The 16,453-nt window shown below is 48.0% G+C and overlaps 1 protein-coding gene across 2 annotated transcripts in view; it reads left to right on the forward strand.

The window, feature by feature from the left end:
* The window catches only part of CMIP (c-Maf inducing protein), a 250,600-nt gene that overhangs the window by 158,212 nt on the left and 75,935 nt on the right, over window positions 1–16,453 (forward strand). The window contains exon 3 of one of the 2 annotated variants that reach the window (XM_049864728.1): window positions 691–741. In XM_049864728.1, coding sequence (XP_049720685.1) covers window positions 691–741 — 51 coding nt within the window. Of the gene's footprint in view, window positions 1–690; window positions 742–5,755; window positions 14,802–16,453 lie in introns of those variants that run through there. The other variant, XM_049864729.1, reaches the window with a different exon arrangement.

The following is a 16,453-nucleotide window of genomic DNA, read 5'->3' on the forward strand; positions in this document are numbered from 1 at the left end:
AGGGTTTGCTCCCCTGCTGTGATTTGTAACCTCAGTCCACCTGAGTTCAAGGCCGGGCGCTTGCTACCAGGACTTCCTACAGTTGGACAGAATGTAGGGTGATTAAATTCACAGGCTTGGAAGCCAGGCCGCGTAGGTTTGAATGCACCTAGTTGATGTGAGATCTCAGTCTCTCAGTTTTTTCCTCTGTGAAATGCGTACAGCCCTCTCACAAGGGTTGAAATAAGCACTGATGAAGTAACCTGTGAGAACAGTACCCAGTGCAGAGGGCAGCACCCAGCCACCGCCAGCTTCCACCACCCTTGCTACTGTGCTGCCTGCCTGGCAGGAGTGCGTTGGGTGAAAGGGCTTCTCAACTCACCCCGGCCCCTCCTGTGATCCTAAGCAAGTCAAGAAACTCTTAACAGTTTAAAGCTCTTTAGACCAGCAGTGTCTGTGGTCACTCCTGCCCAGCAAAATCAGTCCCCCATGACAGGGATGTTTTCTTTCCAGAAAAGTTCCCCTGGGGACCACTTCTGTTTTATCTTTGCACAGAGTGGGATTAGCTTGGCAAATCCTGCAGAAGGCTGGTTGGGTTGACAGGCAGACGCCGCCCAGCAGAGCAGGCTGGAGTTGCGTGCGGGTCTGTGAGATGCTCTGACTTGCTTCCAGCCAGTAACTGGACTTTGCTGTCCTTTCTTTTCATTGCAGGCCGCCAACAGCTACCTGCGAGACCAGTGGTTCCATTCTCTGCAGTGGAAGGTAAGTCCTTACTTGGTTACTTGTTTGATATGGTCACCTCTGTCAGGGTGTTCCACTTCATAAAGCCCTCTGCCCACTTCCTCTGTCTGATGTTAGATGCTTCCTTCCTGCAAGGCTCTAACATCTCGGGAAGCCTTCCAGCTGTTGTGGCTGCTCCTGAAAGGCTCATAGAACCACTTGCTGTCAGGATGAGGGCGTACCCTACGGGTTAAGAGAGGCAAGCCTTAGGGCCTCAAGGTGCTGGGTTGTGAGTAACTTCTAAAGACTGGGCAAAGTGTAAATTTATCCAAGATTTAAAAACCCAAACCCTATTTGTATGGTCATCACTTCCTCTCGGTTATCTGATTCTTTCACCTAATTCCCCAGGTCTGGCTGTTTCTGGAAACCCTGGTGGTGTAGTGGTTAAGAGCTTCGGCTGCTAACCAAAAGCCTGGCAGTTTGAATCCACCAGGCACTCCTTGGAAACCCTGCGGAACAGGTCTACTCTGTCCTGTAGGGTCGCTATGAGTTGGAATCAACTTGACAGCAACAGGTTTGGGTTTTTGGTTTTTGGCCGTACCTAGGATGGTTAGGAGCCTTCTGGCACATAAAGGGAAATGAGCTTTCTGCTGACCACTTGCAAGTCCTGAGGCCAGTCTCCTTGCCATCCGAGGACGCGTGTGTTCCGCTCCATGGCTCAGGCGATGGAAACTCTGATACGAGGCTAGGGGCGTGGAACGTGAGCAGTTAGCCTCTTAACCGCACCCCTCTCTGGCTCTCCTCACCTTCTAGTCTGAATGAGCCATATCAGGCCTCTGGCCTTGCGGAGTCAGCTGAGTATGGCTGGAACAACTGGTATATGTCATGAGCTGTCATCTTTACAGTAAGCTCATGAGCCACAGAGGATGAACAGCTGTCCCTGTGCAGGGTTTAATGCTGGTGGTGGTGTAGGGTGGCTGAGGAAACACCTCGAATTCCTCTCATGCCTCTGAAGGGGCTCTCCCTACTGCCAGGCAAAGGACAGAAATACAGCCCTGGGAAATTACATTCCTGGTCCTGTCCATGCCCGAGGTGGATGCTCTTTCCTCCCCCTAACAGCAGCTGGTCTGCCTGACTTGAACCTGCAGGGCCAAGCTTCAGACGCTGAGCATGAGTCTCCAAGTTGGGGCATGAAGGGAAAGAGACTAGCTTTTATTACGCTTCTGCTGTGTGTTAGGAACTACAGTAGGGTCATCGTGTGCATTGCACCCTCGCTCCAACCTTGTGAGGTTGATGGTGATCGTTGCTCTCATTGTATGTAGGGGAAAGATGAGGCTCAAACTGGAGCCAAGGGCCCACAGCTAGTAAAGGGCTGAGGCAGGGTTCAGATTAGATCTTTCCCATACCTAGAGGTTTCTGAATGTAGTCTAAAAGCTCCAAGTGGCAGCTAAGAAGGCGAGGTCCTACATGCCTGTTCATGGACTTCACAGGTGCTGCAGAGAGTTCTGTTTCCACAGGGAGCACTCCCTGATGCCTGGCGCTGTGTGTGCCCAGGCACAGGTGTGTCCCAAGACAGTAAGGCTTGCGTCAGGACCTACTCTGGGCCCTCTGGGAGTTAAATGCCAGTGCAGTCAAGAGAGGAGCTGTCATGGATTGAATTGTGCCCCCCCAAAATATAGTCAACTTGGCTAGGCCACGATTCCCAGTATTGTGTGATTATCTACCATTTTGTCACCCGATGTGATTTTCTTATGTATTGCAAATCCTACCTGTATGATGTTAATGAGGCAGGATTAGAGGCAGTTACGTTAATGAGGCAGGACCCAATCTACAAAACTGACTTTTGTCTTAAGTCAATCTCTTTTGAGATATAAAAGAGAGAAGAAAGCTGAGAGACAGGGGGACCTCATACTACCAAGAAAGAAGCACTAGGAGCATAGTGCATCCTTTGGATCCAGGGTCCCTGTGCTGAGAAGCTCCTTGACCAGGGGACAGGGCAGAAATGTATTTGGACAAACACTGCCTACCCTCAGGGCTTCAAACTGGTTCTTCCTGGTTCAGTCATGGCTGAGGAAGCAAAACCAGAAGACATCCAAATTTTCAAAATTAGGGGAACCAGAATGGGAATAATTATGAGTCAAAGTTCCCCTGGAAACTTATTTCCGTCTTAGAACACAAGGGCAGTGTATGTGTTGCATAGCAACCAAGTCTCTTGCCCTTGGATTTTTAGCAGTGCTGGAAACAGCAGTGCCCAACTGAGAGCTGGTGGCCAGCCTCCACTTTGAATGTGTGTTGCTGTCCATAGTCCTGCCAATAATCCAATCTCATGCATCAGTCTCCTTAAAGGACTCACTACATCTCTTCTGAGTCTCCTATTCCAGGGCGTCAATATGTAATTTTCCCTCTTTCCACTTACCATTTCGGATCACCCAAGTTTTGAAAATTCAGGTCTTTTCTGGTTTCACTTCGTTGGCCATAGCTGAACTGGATCAATCTGGTTCAAAGCCTGCTTGCCCTATAGGATGGAGAAATGCCTCATTTTTAAAGATGGCCAAGATCAGTCTCAACGGAGAAGGCTGTCTTCAGTGGAGCTGCACAGAGCTCTGCTTTCTGCCTTGTTCTGGTCAATATTTCATCAGCAGTGACTTACAGGAACACCTACAAGGCAGTGCCTGTGAAATTCATAATACATAGCTACAAGGGGTGATTATGATGGTGGACAAAGAATAACAAATTTCAGGAGACTTTGGCTAGAAAGATGATTTAAAAGTTACACGCTTAAAACATACCCATACAAATGTCAAGAATTGCACATGGGGTTCAAGCAATTGATTAGCAGGTACAGAATTGGGGGAGCAGTCCTTATGAAGAGCTAGATGTCTGCGCTAATGGTGGTATTTGGTTTGTTCGTGGTTGTTAAATTTAGTCCTTTTTTTTTTTTTTTTTTTTTTATTTAGCGTCTGAGGAAAACCCCTATCAGGGGTGTCAAAGAACTGCCAAGTGCCTGGCAGTGTGCTAGCCCTTTTCCTGCCCTCAACATGGATGGAGACATTTGTTCTCACATTATAAGCACTGGCAGTTTTTCCCCTTTAATTGCCCCTGGTAGTGTAACTCAGTGTCTACAAATACGATTTAATTCCTATGGCTCTATCCACCCTAGTTTTGGTGAGACTTAAGGAAACATGCTTCCCCTCTTTTTAAAATGACAGAGAAACATAGGATATTTTGGAGGTACTTCTGGCTCGCTAAATGAGAAGGAAAACCTGGATTCGAATTCTGGTTCTGTAGCTTACTTGCCTTGTGGTCTGGATAGATTCTCAGCAAATGTTCATTTAATTCAAATGTAGCTACTCAGTACTTACTGTGGGCCGGGCATGGCAAGGTGCTTTCCTGTTCGTTGTCATTTCACAAATGAGAAAACCAAGCCACAGAGAGTTAAGTGACTTGCCCGTCTTTGTAGAGCAAATTTGAATCCAGATCTATAGGGCTGTCCTGCCTCATGCTTGATCAGACTGTGGCTGACTCTGAGCCCTGGCCTCCTCTACATACTCAGGAGCTAACCCTCTGCTTCTAATGCAGTCTCTCTTTCCCCTCTATATTTACAACCAACCATTCTGAGTCTTTTCTCTTAAAAATCTTTACCTGAAAAAAATCTATAGCATGTCAAGATTAAGGACATTTAAAAATTTCTCAACTCAGTTGAGTATTTATTAAACATTTTTGTCATTTTGCCTTCTACAGGACATATATTTGTATGGTTGTAGCTTACAGTGCCCATACTTACTACATTCGTCTCTTTGTAAAGAATGTTACCTGTGTTCTCACTTATTTTCATTTTTACCCAGCTGTACTGGCATCTCTAGGGCATGCATTCGTAACAGAGGTGACCTCGCCCCCAAAGGGGTGAACATTGGTTCTTGGAAGGGCTAAAACATCTCAGACAGTACAATAGTACGTGACCCTGCAAAGCTCAGCCTTATCCAACAATATTTCCTTCTTTAATATTTAATTTCATAGGGTGGAGGGCAAACTGGGAAAAAAGTGTAAAAGGCTCTTTTGCAGGGGGAGCGATAACGAGAAAAGGATAAGAAATGCCGCTGTAGAATCTACTGCAAATCATTCTGTGGACCAAGACAGGATATAAATATAATATCTATAGAGTATTCTTCCCCATCTCTGGTCCATTATGATCATATCATTGTTTTAGTGGCTGAAGCTCAGAATTTTAAGATATTCCCAGCTTCTGGTTTGGGGAGTTTGTTCAGGGCCGGGCACTATGCAGACGTGTTCTGTGTATTAGCTCGTCTGATTGGATAGGTTATGTTGTTATACCCATTTGCAGACGAGGACATGTGAGCTCAGAAAACACAAGTCACTGGCTTGACTCCCAAGGTCACCAAGAAGGACAGTGAGATTTGACCACAGCATCCGAGCCTCTGCGCCCCTTCCCTGCCTCTCCAGGCAGTTCTCCTCTTCTTCCTGGCATTCCCTGCCACAAGGAGATTAGAGGAGGCCTGGAGCCCCATGGAAGTCAGCTCATGGGCATCACCTGTCCTGGGAAGGAGGGTGGGATGGGGCTGCTCTGGACGGCTGGCACTGGGCAGCTCAGCCCTCCTTGGATCTACTATAGCAGAGCATGCTCTCCTGAGGATTCCCAGGGGTGTCTGACCCTGTTTGGTTTGAGTGGTTCGGCTCCTGAGGCCAATTCCTGGGGGTATGGAAGCATAAACAGTTGTACTGAGTTAATGAGGCCTCTTTTCTGACTCAGAGGTGTACCTCCTTGCTCCTGCCCTGCCCTTGGAGGCCAGGCCCTGTGGAGACAGGCCTGCCTGTGTATACAAGGCTATGAAAGGACACGGGCCTGCCTGTGTGTACAAGCTTGTGAGGGGACAGGCCTACCTGTGTGTACAATGCTGGGAGGGGACACGGGCCTGCTTGTGTGTACAAGGCTGTGAGGGGCAGGCCTGTCTATGTGTACAAGACTGTGAGGGAGAACAGGCCTGGCCGTTTATATAAGGCTGTTGGGGAGGGGGGGCGGGGAACAGGCCTGCCTGTGTATATGAGGCTGTGAGGGGATAGGCCTGTCTATGTGTACGAGGCTACAGGAGGACACAAGCCTGTTGATGTGTGTGAGGCCGCGAGGGGACACAGGTCTGTTTGTGTGTACAAGTCCATGAGGGACGCAGGCCTGTCCGTGTGTAAAGGCTGCAAGGGAGCACAGGCCTGCCTGTGTGTATGAGGCATGAGGAAACACAGGTCTGCCTATGTGTATAAGTCTCTGAGGGGACACAGACCTGGTCATGTGTAGAAGGCCATGAGGGGACACAGGCTTGTCTGTATGTGCTCGGCTAAGAGGGGACACAAGCCTGTCCACGTGTAAAGGCCATGAGGGGACTCAGGCCTGCATGTGTATAAAGGCTTTGAGGGGAAACAAGCCAGGAGTGTGTTCAGGACTGTGAGGGGATGGTTGTATTTACAAAGCTGTGAGAAGACTGGCTTTTTCTGTGTCCAGTGTTTTGAGGCTTGAGGTCCTGGTGTACACAGCTGTGAGGGATAGGCTTGTCTGGGTGAACAAGGCATCCCGGGCAACAGGCCCTGAGTACCTGGCTGTGAGGAGACACACCCAGGCGTACAGGCCCATAAAGGGGCCCAAGATGCCAAGGTACACCTGCTTTGCATAGCTGGAGCTTCTGGAGCCTCCAACGCTGAGAAAACGACCTTTTCTTATCTAGAGAGAGGTTCCTCAGGCTGTTGCCCAGAAAACCAAGGTGATTTATCCCTGGGAGAAGCTGGCTCACTAAGAACAGCCCCAGGGTCAAGGCCAGGTGCTGGGGTGGGAGGAGCTGGGCTGTGTACGAAACAAAAAGCTGGCCTATTTTTCTGTCCCAGGGCTGCCTGAGGCCAAGCAGCCAGGGCAAATCCCAGCCTAGGTTTTTATCTTTTCTGGCCGCCTGCCCTAGCCACTGCTCCGTCCTTCTCCCCAAGCAGAGTTTCCCAACGCCCTGGGGCAGCCACAGCCTCGTGGTCACCCCTGTCCAGGGCTGTCTGATGCAGTAGAGAAAGGGGATGGCAGTAGAGTAGGAAAGAGTGAGGGGTGTGTGTGTGTATGTTATATAACCCAGTGCCGTCGAGTTATATATGTATGTTATATAAGGGGGTGAATATATGAGTGTGTTGGGTATGGCGTGTGTTTATTTAGGCCTCAGTTGTCTCATCTGTGAAATGGGGATAATAATTGCACCCAGCTCATAGGGTATGTGTGAAGCAGTAGGAGGGAGCCTGGCAGAAGTGAGGGCTGTATGAGCACCTCACACACCATTATCGGTGGGAGGGGGCTGGCTCACCCCCTCATCTCAAAACCCCCACCCCCCCACACGCAGTCCGTGTGACCTGTGCTTGGTGGGAAGTCCATCCTGAGGCGGGCCTCTATTGGGCATGCATATGTACACACACAGATGCACACACACAGACGCCTGCACACACCAGCCAGCTCCTTGCAGCTGTGAGCTTGCGCTTCTTCGCAGTGCCCTCAGTGCCTGTCTGTTCTCTGACTTGTGTGTCTAAGGGATTGCCTGGGCATTTTTGTCTCATGAGAGCTTTACATTTTTCTCCAAGTCTCACAGACGTCACCGCATGGATTATGTAAGCTCACCTCTGACATGTTTCTCGTGGGTGAGAGCCGATGGCCTTATCCCAGCCGTCACATCAGACACCCTCATCAGAACCCTCTCCCCACATCCCAGGACGTCACTTGCACATCTGCCCCCAGTACATCGCATCACTCATGTCCCCTGGCTCCAACATCTAGGCTCTGTGGGGCTGGCTAGCCTTTCTAGAGGGCTGTCTCCTCACTGTGCTTTGCTTTGGGCAGCACCCTTCTATGTGGCTTCTGGCTGGACTCGCCCACTCTGGCCCAGGACGCCCATCTTCAGCCCCCTTAGCCCGTTTTACTCACCTAAGCACTTCCACAGCCTTCTCCCTCTCTCTGCCTTCCACCGCCCGGCTCTCTGTCTCACTGCCTCTTTTTCTTCCTTTTAACAACGATCATGAAAACACTTTTATAACTACCTCAAAGTGTTTCCCAAGCTGAGGAACAAGCCCTCAGCTCCTGCCGGTCCTGACCCACCCCATGACCGATTTCACTTTTGCAAATCCCCTCCCAATCTTCTCTGTCTTTACACTGACATTTTGACAGCTGTAGCCAGGTGTGCAGTGTGTTGCCAGCATCAACATAACATTCCAGCTTAAACATTTGCATGGTCTACATGATGATGCTTTCTAACGGCTGGCTAATGTCTGCGAAGAGGTTATAGCAGAGTTTACCAAAGCACTCTGCTGTTGTTGAGCACTTATACTTTTCCCCGTTTTCTCAGTTATGGATAGATGATGCAACCATGACCGTCAGCGTGGGTGCTTTTAAAAAGCCAGTTGCCATTGAGTCACCTCCAGCTCATGGCAACCCCATGAGTGTCAGAGCAGAACTGTGCACCACAGGGTTTTCAGTGGCCGACTTTTCAGAAGTAGATCGCCAGGCCTTTCTTCAGGGCACCTCTGGGTGGACTTAAACCTGAAGCCTTTAAGTTAGCAGTCATTTGTACCACCTGGGGAGCCCTATGGGCTTTTACTTCTATTGAATTACTTTTTTCCAGAACAGGAGTTACTAGAGAATAAGGGCCTTTTTTGTGTGTGATTCTTGCTACATATTGCCAGTTTGTTCCCAAAAGAATCATTTCTGCAATGCCTGGGTTCAAGTCCTGGTCCCACTGCCTACTAGCTGTGTGGCCACGGATTGATTCCTTTTCTCTCTGGGCTTTCTTTTCCTCCTAAATAAATTGGGGCTCGTAATAAGACCAAGCTCATTAGGTTCTCATGAGGATTAAATGGGCTAATAGCCGTGAAGACCTTAGAATAGCACCAGCCACGTGGTAAACACTCAATGAAAGTTCATTATTATCCTTCCTCTTCTTTTTTTTCAATTGTGGTAAAAATATATGACAAAACATTTGTCAATTCAACCATTTTTATGTATACAATTCAGTGACATTGATTACATTCACCATGTTGTGCTCGCGAGAGCCTCTGTAGAGCTTCCAGCTGACTCCAGGACCCAGCTCTGTTCTGCCTGGGATGGTAACAAGTGTTGGCTGCCCTGTCCCCTGTCCAGGAGGTAAGACATGGACACGCGACAGTGTGGGCAGGAGGTGGCCTTCGCCCTCTCAGGGCCCAGCCACACGTCTGCTTCGTCCAGGTCGAATAGGCAGGAATTCCATCTAGATTAATTCCTGGCACTCAGTCAGAGAAGGCTTTGTGTCTCCCTGGGAGGGGATCAAAGGAACTCAGCGGAGACTGTGAAAGGAGAGGCTTTCCCCATGAGGCAGGGGGCCCCCTCATACTCCAGAACTCTGCCTCAGTGGGGAGGCACAGCCAGCGACCAGAGCTGGGATCATAGGGCAAAGTTGCTCACAGAGCAGCAACCGGCTAGCTGCTTTTCCCGCTGTGTGCTCCAGCAGAGCCCCAGAGGGGGGCCGTGTGAGGGCCTAAGCTTCAGGACCCTGGGGGAACGCGGTCTCCAGCGCCTTCCACCCAGAGCCTGCTCCCTTCAGTGGGCCATCAGGGACCCTGTAACTAATAACAAGTGGAGCTTCAGGGATTGGAACTGTCAAGTGGCAGAGGAACGAGCAGCCTAGGAGAGGAGAGTTTGTGTTATGATGGGCTTTCTTCACAGAGACAGAGAGAAAAATAATTATTAGGCACCTACTAATTCCAGGAGCTCTGCTGGGGCTTTCCTATGTATTATCTCATGAAATCCTCTCAAAATTTTATCAGACCCATCTTGAAGGAGAAGCGGAAACGGCACGGGGCTTGTCCAGGGTCACCCAGCTAGAAACCTGCTGCTGTTGTCGTTGGTTGCTGTGGAGTCAGCCCCAACTCATGGTGACCCAGGCAAAGCTTGGCGCCCTTGGAGTCTCGACCACGTTCCCCAACTCAAGCTCTCTTTGGAACAGACATGAGACATCTTTGTGTGTTTGTTAAACAAACATTTCATTGAAGGGTAACATACGTATAGAAAAGTGCACAAATCAAAAGAGTAGCACTCCCCAAGTCTCACAAATTGAATACACCCAAGTAACCAGCACCCAGATCAAGGAACAGAGTGTGACCACCCCCAGGACCTGTCCCTCGAGCCTGTCCAGTCACTACCCCACCCCCAAAGGTAACCATTATTCTGACTTCTAGCAACATAGACTAGCTTTGCATATATTCAGACTTTATACATACAGTGTAGAATCATACAGCCTGAACTCTCTTGTGACTGGCTTCTTTGGCCCTTACAGTTCTAAGATTCATCTGTGTTGGTGTGTGTAGTCATAATTATTCATTACCTTTGCTGGGTGGTGTGTTGTATGAAGATACTCAGTTGACCTGTTCATTTGATTATGGATAGATGTTTCCGGTTTGGGACTGTTACAAATAGAACCACCATAAATATTGTAGTATATATCTTTTGGTGAACATATGCCCACATTCCTGCTAAGTATATACCTAGGAATTAAATTGTTAGGTCATAGATTGGGAAGATGGTCACCTATAGTCCACGCTGCCAAACAGTTTTCCAAAGTAGTTGCACCAATTTATATTCGTACCAGCAGTGTATGGAAGACCTAAGACAAGGGCATTTAAAAATTGAGTTTTTTTTTTTAATACTGAAAAGGACAAAGAGAACAACAGCAACAAGAAAAAATCCATCCGCACAACCTCCGTTCACTCTTTAAGTTTTTTTAAAATTGAGCTTAATTTACATAATAAAATGCACACATCTCCCCTGCTCACGTGATGAGTGCTGAGAGTCATATTCACCTGAGTAACCAGTACCCTAGATAAGATAGAGCACATTTCCGTCACCCCAGAAAATTCCCTCACACCCATTTCCAGTCAGTCCTTTGCCCCACCAGGTAAACTGTTAACATTAAAGAAAAATGAATGTTCTGTGTGTATATGGTAAGTTTTGAAAGTACGGTAAGGTATACAATAAAAGTGGGTCTCCCCCTTCCCTAAGTCCATTTTCCCAAAGGCTGTCACTGTTAGCAGTTTTATGTGGACTTTAGATCTAAAGTTTTTATGAATGTACCTGTATATTTCCTACTTAAATACCATAAAGATTTTATTATCCACAATTTTGTTCCTTGCTTTTTTACCCCTTAATTATGTACCATGGCGGTCTTTCTGTGGTAGCTCATACAGGTCTATATTATTCTGCTTTACAGTCTCATAGTATTCAGTTCCAAGAAGGGTCAACCTAAATGGGACTTCAGATCATTCAATAAAACACTCCCATTTGCCACATGGGGAAACTGAGTTCCTGAAAAGAAGGAAGGGAAAAAGCATTTGTCGAGCACGTACCAGGGGCAGTATGAGGTGCTGGCTGCCTTATCCTCACTCCTGCAGACACATGCCGCTATCCCCATTTGGTACGTGGAGGATCTGGGGCCTGGGGTGGGAAGTGGCGGGTAGAATGATCCATTCAAGGCCACAGAGCCAGAAAATGGAGGAGCTGGGATTTGAAGCACACCTCTCTAACCCCAGGCCTCTCCGCTGCACCCTCCTGGCCACCTGGGGTGTCGCCAGCCCTCGGCAGAGGGGCAGCCTTGGGTTTGGGGATATTTAGGACCCCCCACTCCCTCAGGGCCTTCTTTTGAAGGTCTTCCCTGGGCCAGGAGTAGCTCATGCAGCCAGCTCTCAGAATGGTCCAGAAAGAAGTGGCATTTGTGGGTTTTCTTTCAGGCAAGGGAGTATGTCATCCAGTGTACGCTTTGATGAGGGCTGATGAGTCACACTGAACCATAAAAGGAAGTTTTTTCACGTAAACGGTTTGTGGGCGAACTTCTTTTCTACCCTTTAAGGCAGAATGTTTTTTTCTTTCTCTTTAGAGTTTTTTTTTGTTTTGTTTTGTTTTTTAATAAGTGGGAGATAATATCTTGATTAGAAAGACCTTTTGTTGTACAGGAGTCTACAGTCAGCCCCTTTCACAGCTGAGCTGGGTGGTGGGCAGAGGAGTCCCCGGGGACGTGGGCTGCTGATGGGCTCCCCGTGGGGCGAACTGGGTGGTCGAGTCTAAGCGGGAAGGTGGTGTGCAGTGCTCCTGTTTGCCTCTGAGGCTCTTCCTCATCTGTTGGCTGGGAGACGAGGCCAAACAGAGACATAGAAAAGAGCAGTGCCTGTCCCCGCAGAGAGATTAGGCCCTTAGCTCACCCCAAGGTGATCTGAAAATACCAGATGGGGCAGCCAGCTCAACTCTGAATGGAAAGGTATTTGGGAGAGAGGCTAATTGACCAGGAGAAGATTCCAGAACAGCTAGAGGCCCCATGGCCATCACTGGTGTTCTCCTCCTGGGAGACCCCGGTGTACTCTGAGAACCTCTAGACAGCTTCAGAAACTCCTGAAAGGGACAGACAGCCTTTTGAGAGACATGGAGCTGCCCCTGTTGGAGCCTACCAACTCATAGGCGGTTTGTCCAGTCAGAACGTCAAGTGGGGTTGGGAAAATAGAAGTGGCCAGGCAGATGCTTGGACAAGACCCTTAGGAAAAGCGGGCTGAATCTGACTTCGGGTCTAAAACAGGTGTCCAGGCACTCAGGGACCCTAAAACGCACACCAGAAAGGCCAGAGACCAACTCAACTTTGGCCAAACATGGCAGACTCAAGCACACCATCTGTATGTTTTGACTCTTGAGGCCTTTGTCAAAGTCTGATTGACTTTCCCCTAGGCATCCTGGCCTGTGTGGACCCAGGGATTTGGAAGCAGTAACCCAGTGGTTCTCAAAGTGTGGTCCCCAGAGCAGCAGTACCTGCATTACCTGGGAACTTGGTAGAGATGCAAATCTTCCGTCCCGCCCCAGACTGCAGCAATCCGTATTTTCACACATCCTCTAAGTGGTTCTGATGCTCGCCAAAGTTTGAGAACCACTGCAGAGCTTGAAGAAAGGGAAGAGAGGAACAAACATTTGCTGAGTGCCTAAACGGGGAAAATATTAAAGTTGTCAAAGATTTCATTTTACTTGGATGCACAATTTTTGCCCATGGAAGCAGCAGTCAAGAAATTAAACAACTAGTTGTATTGGGCACATCTACTGCAAAAGACCTCTTTAAAGTGTTAAAAAGCAAAGATGTCACCTTGAGGACTAAGGTGTGCCTGACCCAAGCCCTGGTATGCAATTGCCTCATATACATGCGAAAGCTGCACAGTGAATAAGGAAGACCAAAGAAGAATCCATGCCCCTGAATTATGGTGTTGGCAAAGAATATCGAATACACCATGGGCTATCAAAAGAATGAACAAATCTGTCTTGGAAGAAGTATAACCAGAGTGTTCCTCAGACGTGAGGAATGCGAGACTTTGTCTCACGTACTTTAGACATGTTATCAGGAAGGACCAGTCCCTGGAGAAGGACATCATGCTTGGTAAAGTAGAGGGTAGGCAAGAAAAGAGGAAGACCGTCAATGAGATGGATTGACACAGTGCTACAACAATGGGCTCAAACATAACGACGATCGTGAGGATGGCGCAGGACCAGGCAGTTGTTTTGTTCTGTTGTACATAGTGTTACTATTAGTTGGAAGTGACTCGACAGCACCTAACAACAACTGTTATCCATCCACCTTATCTATGTTATTTTACTTAGGCCTCCAATGTTTCTGGGTGATGGATATTAATATTCCCATTTTGCAGTTGAGAAACTGACTCTCAGAAAGATTAAATAACTTTCCCACGCACCCAAGCCAGAACTCTAACCCAGATCTGAAGCCTCATTCTGTGTCTCTTGGGTCCTGGTACTGGGTGCCTCACAGCTTGAGATCAAGAACGAATGACTGAGTGTATCCGTAGCTTCCATCACCCGTTTGTCAATTTGTGGTACTGTGGTGGCTTGTGTGTTGCTGTGATGCTGGAAGCTATGTTGTCGGTATTTCAGATCCCTGCAGGATCACCCACGGTGGACGGTTTTCTCCGAAGCTTCCAGACTAAGACTGACTAGGAAGAAAGGCCTAGTGATGTACTTCTGAAAATTAGGCAGTGCAAACCTATGGATCACAACAGAACATTGTCCAGCTTACTTGCTTTAGACACATCATCCGGAGGGATCAGTTGCTGGAGAGAGGACATCATGTTGGTCAAGTAGAGGACTAGTGAGGGTGAGGGAGACCCTTGGTGAGATGGATTGACACAGTGGCTACAGTGATAGACTCAAATATGTTGGTGATCATGAGGATGATGCGGGACTGGCCGACGTTTTATATTATTGTACATAGGTCACTGTGAGTTAGACGGCACAGCAGCTCTCTCTAGCCATCGGTCCGTCCATCGGGCCATCCATCTGTCCATCCGTCCATCGATCCATCCATCCGTCTATCCGTCCGTCCGTCCATAGCTTAAGATCACCCTGCCAGGGTCCCTTTATCTGTGCTGGAACTCAGGACTCACCACAGGTGAAGACCACAGAAGTCACACTCCTTGGATCCTTCCTGGACCTCCCCTTAGACGATGCAGTCTTAGCAAGCCTCTCTGAGGAGGACCGCACCCCGAGAATGGACGTGCTTCGGCCTCCTTTTAAAACATGCCTCTCGCCTTCTATCCCCCTACGTGGGAAGGCAGGAGTGTGCCTTGCCCTGTATTCAGGAGCATCATCACTACCTGCTTGGAAATGTACAGTAGAGACCAACTGCAAATTAATTTATTAGGGACCTGGCTTTTGTTCCAGGGTCCTCATAAATTAAGGCTTTCTGTAGAAGGATCCCTTGGCTCAAGCCCAGAGGAGGCAGCCTGACAGGGGATGGAGGTTCCCAGAGATGAACAGATCTGATGCCCTTTGAAGTGCTGCACACACTAGATAAAATTTTTAGTTAAATAAACAACGTGGCCCCTGCTGAGATGCTACCAACTTGAGGTTGAGCGTGGAAACCCTTATTTGGGATAGGGATAGAGAGCATTCCGTTTATCAGACTAGAAGGAAACAGAAGCCTGTTCTGTCTCCAGCGGGCAGCATTCCGGGCAGGGGGACTTGCGTTGGGGCCAGCCCCTCCCACATGGCAGAGGAAGAGCAGCTTCGGGTACAGTACTTGCATTTTTAAATTTATTTGGTGGGTTGTTATGAATTAGAAATGTTTTCTCAGAAAATACTGTCTTGTATTAATGATTGTTTATCTAAGAGGTCTCTACTGCAGTCTTGATTATCGGGTTCAAGTTCTGCTCAGGGCTCCCAGCATTTTGTTGTCACTGGAAAAGCTACTCTGTTCTTAAACAGAATGTTCTCTTTTGAAAAGCAGGGTCTCATCCATGCCTTGGGTGGAGAGCTGTGTTGCATTTAAAATTAGGGAGAGACAGGACAACAGTCTTCGGATATTTGAAACCTGAGGAGGACGGGTGGGCTGTGTTCTTGGGGACTTGGAGGGAGGCAGGCAGTGCCCGGCTGGGGAAGATTTCTCTAGAATCCAGTGGCCTGGTCACGGTGGTTGGGCTGCCTGGCCAGGTGGGGAGCATCCTGTCCCTGGAGGTATGGGAGCTGTGGCCAAGGCCGCCACCATCACCAAAGCTGGAGAGGATATGGACACTGGGCTGCGGCCAGGCAGGAGGGCTTCTGTTTGCTTCGTTTTAATTTTTAAAGTTTGTACCCTGCCTTTGCCCAGTGATACTGAGGTGGCTTCAGAAACAACTCGGAGTGAGAAAATCTACACTAACCGCTTTGGCATGAGCTCAGCAAGGGGGTGGTAAGCAAGAAGAGCAACGTGCAAAGACCTGTGTTTAATGTGGTGCCATTACTGTAAAGCGAAATGAGGAACAAAGCAGCAGCAGAAACGAGGAGCGCAGAAACCTCTCAGTATGTTTGTAATTGATTATATATGATGGTGGAGAAAGGTATGAAATGATAAGTATCAGAGATCAGCAAACTTTCTGGCCTGTTTTTGCATACGAAGGGTGTTTTTAGAACAGAGCCACACCCAGTCGTGCTACAGCAGCAGGAGTGTCTGTGACAAAGACCATATGGCCTGCAGAGCCTGAAATATTTACTATCTGGCCCTCTACAGAGTTTTCCAGCCTCTGATTTATACCAGGGTGTTAGTGTGGATTCTAGGGCTGGGGGTGGGGCAGAGGTGAGGCTTAAAAAAAAAAAAAAAAAGATACCCCTCCCCCCAAAAAAACCCTAGCATATATGATATGGCCTAAATTTATATACACCTATACATTGGCTGTGTGTGTGTGTGTGCAAATAAATGTTCATGTGGAAAGAGGAGCCATACAATAAAATAGTCACTAAAATAAAACTGTGTAGGACTTTAGCCCCATGCGATCAAGTTCTTCTGCTTTTTACTCTCTTCCCTAATGCTGTTCTGTACAATGCTATTATTATTATAACATATATTGTTTATGTGAGAGCGGATTATTTCAAGAATTAGACAGTCTACTGGAACACTGAAAGTCAAAAATAATGGAGTCTAAGATACCTCTCATACATATCTCTAAGAATATGGGATTCTGACCAATTGAAGCATTCTACAGTACCATCTTCATGGTCCCAGTTCCTGAAATCCTGGGAGTTTTTTCCCCCATTTTTTCTTTATTTTTTAAATGAAATGGGCAATGCATGGATATGGCTTCCTGCAAAAATGTGAAACAGTGCAGACAAAGCCGAGGGCCTCTCTTTCGTCTTCTCCTATGTCATTTTCCTCTTCATAGAAGACAGCTGTTATCAGCTTGACATGTG

Source organism: Elephas maximus, chromosome 21, assembly GCF_024166365.1.
Source record: "Elephas maximus indicus isolate mEleMax1 chromosome 21, mEleMax1 primary haplotype, whole genome shotgun sequence".
NCBI lineage: Eukaryota > Metazoa > Chordata > Mammalia > Proboscidea > Elephantidae > Elephas > Elephas maximus.